The sequence below is a fragment of the Hypanus sabinus genome, chromosome 28, assembly GCF_030144855.1.
Source record: "Hypanus sabinus isolate sHypSab1 chromosome 28, sHypSab1.hap1, whole genome shotgun sequence".
Classification (NCBI taxonomy): domain Eukaryota; kingdom Metazoa; phylum Chordata; class Chondrichthyes; order Myliobatiformes; family Dasyatidae; genus Hypanus; species Hypanus sabinus.
Genome location: NC_082733.1, coordinates 2,032,373 through 2,047,756, shown reverse-complemented (window position 1 = coordinate 2,047,756; position 15,384 = coordinate 2,032,373). Strand labels below are relative to the sequence as shown.

The 15,384-nt window shown below is 43.3% G+C and overlaps 1 protein-coding gene across 1 annotated transcript in view; it reads left to right on the top strand.

The window, feature by feature from the left end:
- Positions 1-15,384, top strand: part of LOC132382383 (protein unc-13 homolog C-like) — a 575,658-nt gene that overhangs the window by 484,868 nt on the left and 75,406 nt on the right. Inside the window, 2 exon segments of the mRNA XM_059952510.1 lie at positions 5,733-5,789; positions 9,111-9,191. Coding sequence (XP_059808493.1) covers positions 5,733-5,789; positions 9,111-9,191 — 138 coding nt within the window.

Genomic DNA, 15,384 nt, shown 5'->3' with positions numbered 1-15,384 from the left:
GTGTGGACCAGTACTTGGAGATATGATGTGGTGGCCATTTCAGAGACTTGGTTGGCTCAGTGACAGGACTGGTTACTTCAAGTGCCAGGTTTTAGATGCTTCAGAAAGGACAGGGAGGGAGGCAAAAGAAGTGGGGGCATGGCACTGTTGATCAGAGATAGTGTCAAGGCTGCAGAAAAGGTGGACGCCATGGAGGGATTGTCTACGGAGTCTCTGTGGGTGGAGGTTAGGAACAGGAAGGAGTCAATAACTTTACTGGGTGTTTTTTATAGGCTGCCCAATAGTAACAGGGATATTGAGGAGCAGATAGGGAAACAGATCCTGGAAAGGTGTAATAATAACAGAGTTGTCGTGATGGGAGATTTTAATTTCCCAAATATTGATTGGCATCTCCCTGGAGCAAGGGGTTTAGATGTGGTGGAGTTGGTTAGGTGTGTTCAGGAAGGTTTCTTAACACAATATGTAGATAAGCCTACAAGAGGAGAGGCTGTACTTGATCTGGTATTGGGAAATGAACCTGGTCAGGTGTCAGATCTCTCAGTGGGAGAGCATTTTGGAGAAAGTGATCATAATTCTATCTCCTTTACAAAATCATTGGAGAGAGATAGGAACAGACAAGTTAGAAAAGTGTTAAAAAATTGGAAACAGATGTTCTCAGGGAAAAGTACGGAAGAAATATGGTAAATGCTCGGGATATTTGTGTGGAGTTCTGCATAGGTACGTTCCAATGAGACAGGGAAGTTATGGTAGGGTACAGGAACTGTGGTATACAAAGGCTGTAATAAATCTAGTCAAGAAGCTTAAAAAAGGTTCAGAGAGCTAAGTAGTGTTAGAGATCTAGAGGATTATAAGGCTACTAGGAAGGAGTTAAGAAGGAAATAAGGAGAGCCAGAAGGGGCCATGAGAAGGCCTTGGTGGGCAGGATTAAGGAAAACCCCAAGGTATTCTACAAGTCTGTGAAGAGCAAGAGGATAAGGCGTAAAGAATAGGAGCTATCAAGTGTGACAGTGGGAAAGTGTGTATGGAACCAAAAGAAACAGCAGAGGTACTTAATGAATACTTTACTTCAGTATTCACTATGGAAAAGGATCTTGGTGATTGTAGTGATGTCTTGCAGCAGACTAAAATGCTTGAGCATGTAGACATTAAGAAAGAGGATGTTCTAGAGTTTTTGGAAAGCATCAAGTTGGATAAGTCACTGGGATTGGATGAGATGTAACCCAGGCTACTGTGGGAGGCAAGGGAGGAGATTGCTGAGCCTCTGGCGATGATCTTTGCATCATCAATGGGGATGGGAGAGGTTCTGGAGGATTGGTGGGCTGCAGATGTTGTTCCTTGATTCAAGAAAGGGAGTAGAGATTGCCCAGGAAACTATAGACTACTGAATCTTACTTCAGTGGTCAGTAAGTTGATGGAGAAGATCCTGAGAGGCAGGATTTATGAACGTTTGCAGAGGTTTAATATGATTAGGAATAGTCAGCATGGTTTTGTCAGGGGCTGGTCGTGCCTTATGAGCCTGATTGAATTTTTTGAGGATGTGACTAAACACATTGATATGGAAGAGCAGTAGATGTAGTGTATATGGATTTCAGCAAAGCATTTGATAAGGTACCCCATGCAAGGCTTATTGAGAAAGTAAGGAGGCATGGGATCCAAGGGCACATTGCTTTGTGGGTCCAGAACTGGCTTGCCCTCAGAAGGCAAAGAGTGGTTGTAGACAGGTCATTTTCTGTATGGAGGTCAGTGACCAGTGGAGTGTCTCAGGGATCTGTTCTGGGACCCTATTCTTCGTGATTTTTATAAATGACCTGGATGAGGAAGTGGAGGGATGGGTTAGTAAGTTTACTGATGACACAAAGGTTGAGGGTGTTGTGGATAGTCTGGAGGGCTGTCAGAGGTTACAGAGGGACATTGATACGATGCAAAACTGGGCTGAGAAGTGGCAGATGGTGTTCAACCCAGATAAGTGTGAAGTGGTTTATTTAGGTAGGTCAAATATGATGGCAGAATATAGTATTAATGGTAAGACTCTTGGCAGTTTGGAGGATCTGAAGGATCTTGTGGTCTAAGTCCATAGGAAACTCAAAGCTACTGTGCAGGTTGACTGTGTGGTTAAGAAGGCATACGGTGCATTGGAATCATGGAATTGAGTTTAGGAGCCGAGAGGTAATGTTGCAGCTATATAGGACCCTGGTCAGACCGCACTTGGAGTACTGTGCTCAGTTCTGGTCACCTCACTACAGGAAGGATGTGAAAGCCATAGAAAGGGTGCAGAGGAGATTTACAAGGATGTTTCCTGGATTGGAGAGCATGCCTAATGAAAATAGGTTGAGTGAACTCGGCCTTTTCTCCTTGGAGGAACAGAGGATGAGAGGTGATCTGATAGAGGTGTATAAGATGATGAGAGATATTGATTGTGTGGATAGCCAGAGGCTTTTTTCTCAGGGCTGAAGTGGTTGCTACAAGAGGACACAGGTTTAAGGTGCTGGAGAGTAGGTACAGAGGAGATGTCAGGGGTAAGTTTTTTACTCAGAGAGTGGTGACTGCATGGAATGGGCTGCCAGCAAAGGTGGTGGAGGTGGAGATGATTGGGTCATTTCAGAGACTTTTGGATAGGTACATGGAGCTTAGAAAAATAGAGGGCTATGGGAAACCCTAGTAATCTCTAAGGTAGGGAAATGTTCGGCAGAACTTTGTGGGCCGAAGGGCCTGTATTGAGCTGTAGTTTTTCTATGTTTCTATGTTTCTATTATGTATTACATTGAACTGGTGCTGCTAAGTTAACAAATTTCATATCACATGCCAGTGATAATAAACCTGATTCTGACACTCAAGGTTGCATAACGTATACACCCTTTGATAATAAATGCAGTTTCAATTTTGAATTATCAGCTCTAGATATAGCAAGTGTATGGATGAGAATTTCAGTAGCAGATAAACCCAAGATGTTGATTCAGAAGGGTTGGGTTGGATCCATGGCAGGAACTGAAAATAAAGACAACAATATTTCCCGTATTTAACTGAAGGAGTTTTTTGTTGAGTCAGTATTAATTAATGGAAATTTAGTCTAATAACTTAGTGAAAATGGTAGCGCTGTATGAGAGTGTGCCAAAGCGAGGCAGCAAGCAATCTGTTGAAGTATCTCAGCAGGTTAAGCAAGGTGTCATCAGAAACTGTTTTTGGAGGATACTGCTGAGGGGCGATATGTGATATGAGAAGTGAAGAAACCCAAGTTAAAAAGAAGAAGAAGAAGAATAGTCCTTAACTTGGCAGTGGAGTTATCGAGGCACCGTCATGATGGTGTTTCTGTAGCAAGCTATTCTTGTTTTTACGAGGCCGAGTTGCTAGCTTGACGCTCAACCCAACTTGGGATTCGAACTCGAGAACCTTCGCTCTGGAGTCCGGCGCTGATATTATTATGCTTGATATTATCAAGCAGAACAAACCCAAATTAGATCTCTGAGAAATGAAAACAAGCACGAATGATGCAATGATGAACCATTGTCCAAACTATCTACACAACTTGATCTTTAATTGACATGAGTCTTTACTGTGCATCATGCTGATCCTCATTTCAGGATACTTGGTAGTGTGAAAGAGCAGAGGGATCTGGGGGTACATGTCCACAGATCCCTGAAAGTTGCCTCACAGGTAGATAGGGTAGTTAAGAAAGCTTATGGGGTGTTAGCTTTCATAAGTCAAGAGAGAGTTTGAGTCGTGATGTAATATTGCAGCTCTATAAAACTATGGTTAGGCCACACTTGGAGTACTGTGTCCAGTTCTGGTCACTTCACTATAGGAAGGATGTGGAAGCATTGGAAAGGGTACAGAGGAGATTTACCAGGATGCTGCCTGGTTTAGAGAGTATGCATTATGATCAGAGATTAAGGGAGCTAGGGCTTTACTCTTTGGAGAGAAGGAGGATGAGAGGAGACATGATAGAGGTGTACAAGATATTAAGAGGAATAGACAGAGTGGACAGCCAGCGCCTCCTCCCCAGGGCACCACTGCTCAGTACAAGAGGACATGGCTTTAAGGTAAGGGGAGGGAAGTTCAAGAGGGATATTAGAGAAAGGTTTTTTACTCAGAGAGTGGTTGGTACGTGGAATGCACTGCCTGAGTCAGTGGTGGAGGCAGATACACTAGTGAAATTTAAGAGACTATTAGACAGGAATATGGCGGATTTTAAGGTGGGGGGTTATATGGGAGGCAGGGTTTGAGGGTCGGCACAACATTGTGGGCCAAAAGGCCTGTAATATGCTGTACTGTTCTATGTTCATTTCCCTTCCTGAATAAAATTGAGGACAAATTTTGTGTAAACACTGGGCAGCCTTAACTTTTACTTGACAGAAGCGAACATGGCATAAGCATCAATCTCAGAAGAATGCATGGACAGGTGGATATGTTGCAGTTAAAACACTGAATGTGCTGTCCTCAGTCTGGCACTCAGTTGCTGATTGAATACAGCAGTTAGCATATAATTATTCATAACCTAATTTTATATTAAAAAACTCTCTTTTTAATGTGAATGCACAATTTATTTCTGTACACAGAATATGTGGACCACTGACAGACAGACATACTTTATTGATCCCGAGGGAAATTGGGTTTCGTTACAGCCGCACCAACCAAGAATAGTGAAGAAATATAGCAATATAAAACCATAAATAATTAAATAATAATAAGTTAATCATGCCAAGTGGAAATAAGTCCAGGACCAGCCTATTGGCTCAGGGTGTCTGACACTCCGAAGGAGGAGTTGTAAAGTTTGATGGCCATAGGTAGGAATGACTTCCTATGATGCTCAGTGTTACATCTCAGTGGAATGAGTCTCTGGCTGAATGTACTCCTGTGCCTAACCAGTACATTATTGAGTGGATGGGAGTCATTGTCCAAGATGGCATGCAACTTGGACAGCATCCTTTTTTCAGACACCACAGTCAGAGAGTCCAGTTCCACCCCCACAACATCACTGGCCTTATGAATGAGTTTGTTGATTCTGTTGGTGTCTCAGCCTGCTGCCCCAGCATACAACAGCAAAATAGATAGCACTGGCCACCACAGCCTCGTGGAACACTGCCATGTCATGCAACCCTTGCAGACCTCACATGTGATGAAGTATCACGACAACCAATGTAAAATCATCTCACAATGGTTCAATTGTCCAATTTAAAGTAAAACAGGGAAAGGTTTTGCATGCAAAATGCTACAAATAGTGGAAATACTCAGGTAGTGAGGCAGCAGTTGTGGAGGAGAAACAAGGTTAACTTTGAGTCATAAGTTTTTCAGTAGACCTGAAGTGCTTTTCTGTTTATATTTTTGATTTTTTCCCCTTTGATAATAAAGGCAAAGCACCTCTTAAACTGAGAAGAGATTCACTTTTGACTTAGCATGGTTCACACTTATACTATTATTCTATGGCAAATACTGATTTTAAGTAGCATGGTATTTTTTTAGACAATATAATGTGGTGGAATTTGTCTTCTGGATTTTGTCCTAGTAACGCAGGAAAAACTTTGATTGCTGCATGCATGCCATCAATTAATATGGTATTGATTATTATTCCTTGGTGTTCAGAACTTTAGTCTATCTGTTATTTGTCTTAAAAAGGTCACATTCTGCAAACTCATCATTATTTTTTTTCTCCAAATAAGCACCATTATTGAACAGCTTTTCTTTGATGTCTACAGTTTTACACAAACTGTTCCATTTTAATCTTGTTTCTTTTCTAGGGAGCACAAATGATACTGAGTGCAGCGAAGGACTTGGGCCAACTATCAAAGCTGAAGGTATCAATATGAATGTATTGGGTGTGATTCAAGATCTTTCTAGTTATTTCTAACTGGTCTGCTCTTAATATCCAGACACATATGTCATATCAACTATCAGTTCTTCAATTAACTATACTGTAGATTTCAACAATTCCAAGGATTCACTAAACTGAATGTGGCTTATCAACATGATTCTTTTGAAATGATGTGGATGGGCATTGTTAATTATAATATAAAATGCCCCTGTCAAAATATGTTTTATCTTGAATTACAGCAAATAAACATGACTTTGAAGATAGAAACTGATAAGTGTTCAAAGGATGCATTCCCCAGAATTCAGACAAAACATTTAGATTACCAGAACAAGGTCCACTTACTGTATTTATATTTTTATAAAAAAGCAGTTATTCTAACGACAGTGAAAAGAACATTTTTGTAATTCCGAATAATTTAGAAAAGCTTGAACTAATGCAGAATGTAAATCTTGAAACAAAACTCTAGTCTAGTTATATAGAATGTGTTAAGTTAAGCTAAACTTTAAATAAGTAAAAATGAGTAACTAAGGTTCAGTTGAGTATCTCTAGCATTCCTTTTATATCGTAAGTACATGTGTATGTGTGCACCTGCTTTCTCTGAAAGTGATATTACCTGTAAAATGTGTTTAAGCAAATCTGTGAGGAGAATAAGGGGCTTAAAGCAGGAGTGTAACATGTTGGTTGGAAAGTGGAAATAAATATAGAAGTTAAAGTAATCAAGTCCATTAGGTTGAACAGGCTAAACTGTATTTATTTTAATGAAAAAGAAACTAAGAGATGAGGTAAATAAGCTCATGGAATCATGATATGTTAACTATTTCAAAAACATGGTTAAGGGGTGGGTAGGACCTGCAGCTTAATGTTCTGGGATACAGTTGGAACATAGAACATAGAACAGTACAGCACATATCCTTTCATTTTCCTCCTATTCATGTGCCTATCTAAACATAATGTAGTTGCCTCTACCATTAGCCCAGGCAGTGCATTCCAGGCACTAAACACTCTCTGTATATAAAAAAGACTTGCCCCTTGTATCTCGTTTAAATGACCCCCTCACATTAAATGCATGCCCTTCAGTACGAGACATTACAACCCTGGGAAATAGATACTGGCTGTCTCCCCTGTCTACACCTCTCATAATCTTTAAACCTCTATCAGATCTCCCCTCAGTCTCTGGTACTCCAGAGAAAACAACCCAAATTTATCCAGCCTCTTGAAATAGCACATGCCCTCTGAACCAGGCAGCATCCTGGTAAACCTCTTCTGCACCCTCTCCAAAGCCTCAACATCCTTCCTATAGTGGGGTAACCAAAGTTAAATGCAATATGCCAGATGCAGCCTAACTGGAGTTTTATAAAACTGCAACATAACTTCCTGACCTTTGAACTCTGCCTCAACTAATAAACCCTAACCACCCTATCAAACTGTGTAGCCATTTTCAGGGAGCTATGAACTTGGACCCCAAGATCCCTCTGCTGGTAAGGTCCTGCCTGACATTAACAGTGTACTGTTTCTTAACATTTGACCTACCAAAATGACCTCACAATTCTTTGGATTAAACTCCAACTGCTATTTCTCCATCTATATACTAATCTATATTCCACTATATTCTTTGCTAGTCATCTGTTATCCACAACACTACCAGTCTTTGTATCATCTGCAAGCTTGATAATCCTTCCTTCTATATTTTCATCCAGTCATGTATTTACTGTATATCACAAACAGCAGAGGTTCCAGTACAGATCCCTGTGGAACACCACTAATTACAGATCTCCAGCTACAGTAAATCTCTTTGACCATTACCCTGTCTTCTATGGGCAGGCCAGTTCTGTGTCCATTTCACCATTGATCCCATGCATCTTAATTGTCTGGATGAGCCTCCCATGGAGACCTTGTCAAACACATTACTAAAATCCACAGCTCTATCTTCATCACTCACATTCATCATCTTGTCAAGGACCTCAAAGTTCCTACTTACAACTATGATAGCTGTATAGGTAAAAAAGGATGTGAATTGTGATACTGCTCAGTAAGAATAGTGTGTTCAGGGAAGCAATATATAGATGATCCTACTATAGAAGGGACAACACAACCTTGTGTTGGGAAATGAGGCAAAGCAAGTGACTGTCGATGGGGGAGCACCTTAGGTTTAAATTAGATATGGAAAAAGGCAGCACTAGTACACATGTTGAAACCCTAAATTGGGGCAAGGCTAATTTTGGTGGCATTAGACAGGATTGTGTAATTGTTAATTGGAAGAGGCTGTTTCCAGGTAAGGGATATCTGGCAAGTGGGGGGCTTTTGAAAGTGAGGTAAGGAGAATTCAAGGTAAACATGTTCCTGTTAAAGTGAATGGCAAGACTGGGCAGGGTTAAGGAAACTTGGTTGAATGATTTTGAGGTTAAGTTCAGGAAAAATATGATATATAAGCAGGGTCATTGAGGAATATAAAGGATGCTAAAGTTGAAGTACAAAGAAGGAACATGAGTTATCCTTGTCAGATAAGATAAAGAAGTGCTCCAACAGATTTTATGATGATGTAACCCTGGTAGGCAGCTTGGTCAGCGTGTACAAGTTGAGCCAACAGACCTGTTTCTGTGTTGTTTCACTCTCCAACAAGTCTCAAGTCATACTTAGCTCATAATAAATGCTGTCAAGCTCATTGAGAGGTAAACTATGGAAAAAAATACAGCTGATGTTTCGGCCCAAAACATCGGGATCTGATTGAAACGTTTAAGATAATTAAAGGATTTGATAGGATTGAGGCAGGAAATATGTTCCAGATGTTGGGAGAGTCCAGTACCAGAGGGCCTGGATTGAGAATAAGAGGTCAGTTATTTAAAACAGAGTTGAGGAAGAGCTTCTTCTCCCAGAGAGTTGTGGAGGTGTGGAATGCACTGCCTCGGAAGACGGTGGAGGCCAATTCTCTGGATGCTTTCAAGAAGGAGCTAGATAGATATCTGATGGATAGGGGAATCAAGGGATATGGGGACAAGGCAGGGACTGGGTATTGATAGTGAATGATCAGCCATGATCTCAGAATGGCGGTGCAGACTCGAGGGGCCGAATGGTCTACTTCTGCACCTATTGTCTATTGTCTATTGTCTATCGACTACTTTATTCCATAGATGCTGCCTGGCCTGCTGAGTTCCTTCAACACTTTGTGTGTGTCGCTCGGATTTTCGGCATCTTGTTTGTGATATTATAGTTAGTTATTTATTTCTCTAGTAAACTGATAATTCTTTTGATTGTATTATTTTGAAACATTACTTGAACATGTTTTCATTTACTATACCTCAATTAGGAACATGTGATTCGGGAAGAGGTGAGAAGTCTCAGTCCACGCCAATGTGCAATAATGGAGGTTGTACTGGCCACAATAAAGGTAATTTTATATTCCCTCAAGCAGAACGTAATGCCACGCTGTTCAATTTTAATTACCAAAAAAATGATTCTGATATCTTTCTATCATGAATAGACTGTATACTTCTATCATGTGTGTGATAAATGAAACACGGAAGGGACAGTGGAGACTACATGACAAAACATATTAGCAGGCGGTGCAAGGCAGGCAATAATGAATCAACTACCTTTTTCTGTCCTTACCACGCTCCAAAGCCCAATCTTATGCTTCTGCACTGGGTGTCAGAGGCTGGGTGTCCCAGCCTCCCGGACAGCCACATCTGCACCAGGTACATTGATCTGAAGCTCCTTAGGGACTGGGTTAGTAAGCTGGAGATGCAGCTCAATGAGCTTCGTCTGGTCAGGGAGAGTGAGGAGGTGATAGAGAGGAGCTGTAGGCAGATAGTCACAGCAAGGCCTGGGGAGACAGATAAGTGGGTAACAGTCAGGAGAGGGAAAAACAAGAGTCAGATACTAGAGAATACCCCAATGCCTGTCCCCCTTGACAATAAGTACTCCTGTTTGAATACTGTTGAGGGAGTATGACCACCCGGGGGGAGCAACAGTGCCCGCACCTCTGGCACAGAATCTAGTCCTACGGCTCAGAAGGGTAGAGAAAGGAAGAGGATGGCAGCAGTGACAGGAGTAACAAGGGGATGGCAGCAGTGATAGTTAGGGGATCAGACAGGTGATTCTGTGGACACAGGGAAGAAACAACAATGGTAGTTTGCCTCCCAGGTGTCAGGGTCCAGGATGTTTCTGATCACGTCCATGACATCCTGAAGTGGGAAGGTGAACAGCCAGAGGTCATGGAACATATTGGTACCAATGACATAGGTAGGAAAAGGGAAGAGGTCCTGAAAACAGACTATGGGGAGTTAGGAAGGAAGTTGAGAAGCAGGACCTCAAAGCAGGGTCTCTGGATTACTGCCTGTGCCATGCAACAGTGAGTGTAGGAATAGAGTGAGGTGGAGGATAAATGTGTGGCTCAGGGATTAGAGCAGGGGGCAGGGATTCATATTTCTGGACCATTGGGACCTCTTTTGGGGCAGACATGACCTGTACAAAAAAGATAGGTTGCACTTGAATCCGAAGGGTCCAATATCCTGGCGGGGAGGGTTGCTGAACTACTGGGGAGAGTTTAAACTAGAATTGCTGGGGGGTGGGAACTGAATGAAGAGACAGGAAAGGGTGGTTAGCTCACTAATCGAGAAAGTTTGTAGACAGTGTGAGAAGGAGGATAGGCAGGTGATAAAGAAGGGACATGCTAGGACTGATGGTTTGAGATGTGTCTATTTTGATGCAAGGAGTATTATGAATAAAGCAGATGAGCTTAGAGAGTGGATCAGTACTTGGAACTATGATGTTGTGGCCATTACAGAGACTTGGATGGCTCAGGGGCAGGAGAGGCTACTTAGTACCAGGCTTTAGATGTTTCAGAAAGGCAAGGAGGGAGGCAAAAGAGGTGGGGGCGTGATACTGCTGATCAGAAATAGTGTCAGGGCTGCGGAAAAGGAGGAAGTCATAGAAGGAGTCTCTGTCGGTGGAAGTTAGGAACAGCAAGGGGTCAATAATTCTACTGGGTGTTTTTATAGACCACTCAATAGTAACAGGGACATCGAGGAGCAGATAGGGAGACAGATTCTGGAAAGATGCAATAATAGCAGGGTTGTCCTGGTGTGAGATTATAATTTCCCAAATATTGATTGGCATTGCTCTAGAGCAAGGGGTTTAGATGGGGTGGAGTTTTTTAGGTTTGTTTAGGAAGGTTTCCTCACACAATATGTAGATAAGCCGAGAAGAGGAGAGGCTGTACTTGATCTGGTATTGGGAAATGAACCTGGTCAGGTGTCAGGTCTCTCAGTGCCGAACATGTACTTACTTTAGAAATTACCTAGGGTTACCCATAGCCCACTATTTTTCTAAGCTCCATGTATCTATCGAAGATTCTCTTAAAAGACCCTATCGTATCCGCCTCCACCATAGTCACTAGCAGCCCATTCCATGCACTCACCACACTCTGCATAAGAAAAACTTAACCCTGACATCTCCTTTGTACCTACTTCCAAGCACCTTAAAACTGTGCCCTCTCATATTAGCACTGGGAAAAAGCCTCTGACTATCCACACAATCAATCACCTTATGTACCTCTATCAGGTCACCCCTCATCCTCCACCACCACAAAGAGAAAAGGCTGAGTTCACGCAAACTATTGTCATAAGGCATGCTCCCCATTCCAGGCAACACCTTTGCAAATCTCCTCTGCACCCTTTCTTTTTTTGTAATTTATTTTGTTATTGAAATTCATCAAACAAACATTTCCTTAAGCTGTATTTCAGACATTGCACATATACATCATATAATCATATATATCACAAATCTCCACAAAATATTTATCTGAGGTATACACGTATACACGTATAGAAAGAAAAAACAAGCAAAAGGAAAGAACTATGTTCAAGTAGGGAGTGATCTTTTTTTTTACAACAGATTCATTGATTTGTGAGAATAAAATCAGGCCTATGAGGCATTATGAAGTTAACCATTTTTCCCAGTATGAATCAAATTGTTCCAGCTTATGATTAACAGATGCTGTTATCTTCTCCATTTTGTAAATGTCCATTGTAATTTCCATCCATGTATTTAAAGTTGGGCTCTCTTGTGATAACCATTTCCTAGTAAGAGTCTTTTTACCAGCTACCAACAGTTCATCTCTTTTCAACTATTCTTGAGGTATATGACCAAAATATATGGTCTTATTCTCCAAGGGTATTTCACATTTAAAGATGTCTTGTAGGGCATTGTGTATCCCCCTCCAATAGTTTTTGATAACAGGGCAGTCCCAAAAAATATGATGATGATTTGCATTTTGATTTCCACAATTTCTCCAGCAAACAGGGAGGTTACTATCATAATGGGATTTCTGAGAGGGTGTAATAAAATATCTTATCAAGTTTTTCCATCCAAACTCCCTCCATTTCTGTGAATTGGTACACTTCCATTGATATCTCCATATTGTTGTCTATTCTTCCTCAGGTATAATTATCCCTCCTTCCTTCTCCCATTTTGTTTTATTGTATGAAGTCGAATGTGTTTTAAGATTTGACAACCCCTTATACATGCTTGAAATTATTCTACTATCATTATCTGAATTATATGCTTTTCTAAAGAGTTCTATCAAGCATGTATTTGCCTTGGTTACAATTTTAAGCATCTTATTAACATATTGTCGCATCTGTAAATACTGATAAAAATCTTGTTTTTCTAATAAGTGTTTCTCTTTAAGCATTTCAAAACTGAACAGTGTTCCTTCTTTCATTATGTTGCAAAGAACTGTTATTCCTTTAGCTCTCCAGTCCTTAAATCTAGCATCCAATTTATTTGGTGTAAAATCTGAGTCATATGCACACCATTTAAGAATTGCAATATCTCCCTCTAGATTATATTCTTTTATAGTGGTTTTCCATATTTTAAGAGTCAATTTCACCCATGGGTTATCAATAGTATTTATGTATCTTTGCAGGTTGTTATCAGCCAAAATTGCTTGTATGGGGATGGGAAGTACCCGCTCCTCAATGTTTTTCCACTGAGCGTCATATGATGGGTTACACCAACATATCACAGCTCTCAACTGTGCTGCAAAATAATAATCTCAAAGAGAAGGCAAGCCCCATCCCCACTTTTCCTTTGCTAATTGCAAAGTTTTGAGACAAACTCTAGGCCTTTTACACTGCCAAATATACCTTGATAACATTGTGTTCCATTCATTGAATTGATTTTGATTAATCTCTATTGGTAGGGTCTGAGAGAGATATAACAGTCTGGGCAGTATATTCATTTTAATAGACTCAATCCTTGAACTGAGACTGAAAAAAGGAATCAGGCTCCATCTTGCCAAATCTTCCTTAATTTTTTTTATATAGAGGCTGATAATTACATTCTGATAATTTTGCCAAATCTTTTGGCAGGATGATGCCCAAGTATTTGAAAGACTCTGTGTGCCATGCCCAGGGGTATTGACTTTCAATTTCTCTTGGTGGGCTATAGTAATATGAAAGTAATTGGGTTTTATCTATGTTGATCTTGTATCCTGATAATTGACCATATTGTTCAAAGGATTGCATCAAATTAGGTAAAGAGTATTGTGGCGACCCATTTCCTGGCACATCCGAACTGGCTCACAATTAGCCAGCGTTCCAGCAAAGGGAGATAGCCTACGGGGGTTTGCGAGCACAGAGCTTTGGAGCTTCTGCGCCACGGGGGGCAGGTTGAGGGAGGCTTAAAAGCAAGGCTGGGTATTTCGAATAAAGTTTTTTCTTCGACTGCAGTTACCAACTCCGTGTCGTAATTTTAGCGCTGCGTGTAGCACACCGCCACAATTGGTGACCCCGACGGTCCAAACGATTTTGGACCAGAAATGACCAACGCCGCCTCTGTTCATGTGGTTTCACTGAAACTGCCGGGTTTCTGGACGCAGCGACTGAACCTATGGTTCAGCAAGCTGAAGCCCAATTCCACGTTCGGCAGATCACCTCAGAAGACACCCGCTACTACCACATGGTGAGCTCCCTCGACCAGGACACAGCAGCCCAGGTCGCGGAGTTCGTACAGTCGCCCCTGGCAGACGGCAAATACACGGAATTCAAAGCCCTGCTCCTCAGGACTTTCAGACTCTCACGGCACGAGCGGGCTGCCCGTTTACTGCACCTGGATGGCTAGGGAGACAGACCTCCATCGGCTTTAATGAATGAGATGTTGTCTCTTGCCGATGGACACACACCCTGCCTCATGTTTGAGCAGGCATTCCTGGAGCAGCTGCCCGAGGACATATGCCTGCTACTGCCCGACGCGGATTTCAGTGACCCCCGGAAGGTGGCAGCCCGGGCGGACTTGCTGTGGAACGCCAAAAAGGTGAGCGGGGCGTCCATCGCACAGATCACCCAGGCCATGCTCCTAGCAGCAAACCAGTCCAGGCCCGGCCGCAGAGCCCGCCAACCCCAGGGGCAGGGGTGGGGGGCCCAATGAACACTGGTGCTTCTACCACCAGCGGTGGGGCGCAGAAGCCCGCCATTGTCGCCCGCCCTGCAAGTTCCCGGGAAACGCCAGGGCCAGCCGCCGCTGATGGCTACGGCAGCTGGCCATCGGGATAGCCTCCTGTATGTGTGGGACAAGAGGCCGGGACGCTGCTTTTTGGTCGACACCGGTGCTGAGATCAGCGTTTTACCTCCGACGAGTTACGACACCCACAGCAGGGCACCGGGTCCCCCCCTGAGGGCCGTGAACGGCAGCACAGTAAGGACCTATGCACCCGTCAGGTGCAGCTACAGTTCGACTCCAGCCAGTTCACGTGGGACTTCACACTGGCCGCCGTAGCCCAACCGCTTCTGGGTGCGGATTTTTTGTGGGCTCACAGCCTACTGGTCGACCTGTCCAGGAAGAGACTGGTACACGCCGAGACCTTTCAGACATTCTCCCTGGGTGTAGCCCAGTTGCCAGCCCCTCACCTCGGCTCCATCACGCTGTCCGACAACGACTTCACCAGGGTCCTGGCGGATTTCCCATCGGTTCTGGCACCGCAGTTCACAGCGGCCATGCCCCGACACAGCGTACAGCACCACATCCCAACCGAGGGACCACCCCTCCACGCCTGCGCTCGGCGGCTTCCCCCGGACAAGCTCCAACTGGCGAAGGAGGAGTTCAAGAGGATGGAGGAATTGGGGCGGTCCGACAGCCCATGGGCCTCCCCCCTGCACATGGTGCCCAAATCGACAGGAGGCTGGAGAGCGTGCGGCGACTACCGCAGGCTGAACGAGGCTACCACACCGGACCGCTACCCTGTGCCACACATTCAGGACTTTGCAGCAAACCTGCATGGCACACGGATCTTCTCCAAGGTAGACCTCGTCCGAGGGTACCATCAAATCCCGATGCATCCTGATGACATCCCCAAAATGGCTTTCATCACCCCATTTGGCCTTTTCGAGTTCCTCCGCATGCCGTTCGGCCTGAAGAATGCCGCACAGACGTTCCAGCGGTTAATGGACGTGGTGGGACGGGACCTATTTGGACGACATCCTCATAGCCAGCAGCAGTCGTCAGGAGCATCTGTCCCACCTCCGTCAACTCTGCGCCCGACTGAGTGAGTACGATCTAACGATCAACCCCGCCAAATGCCA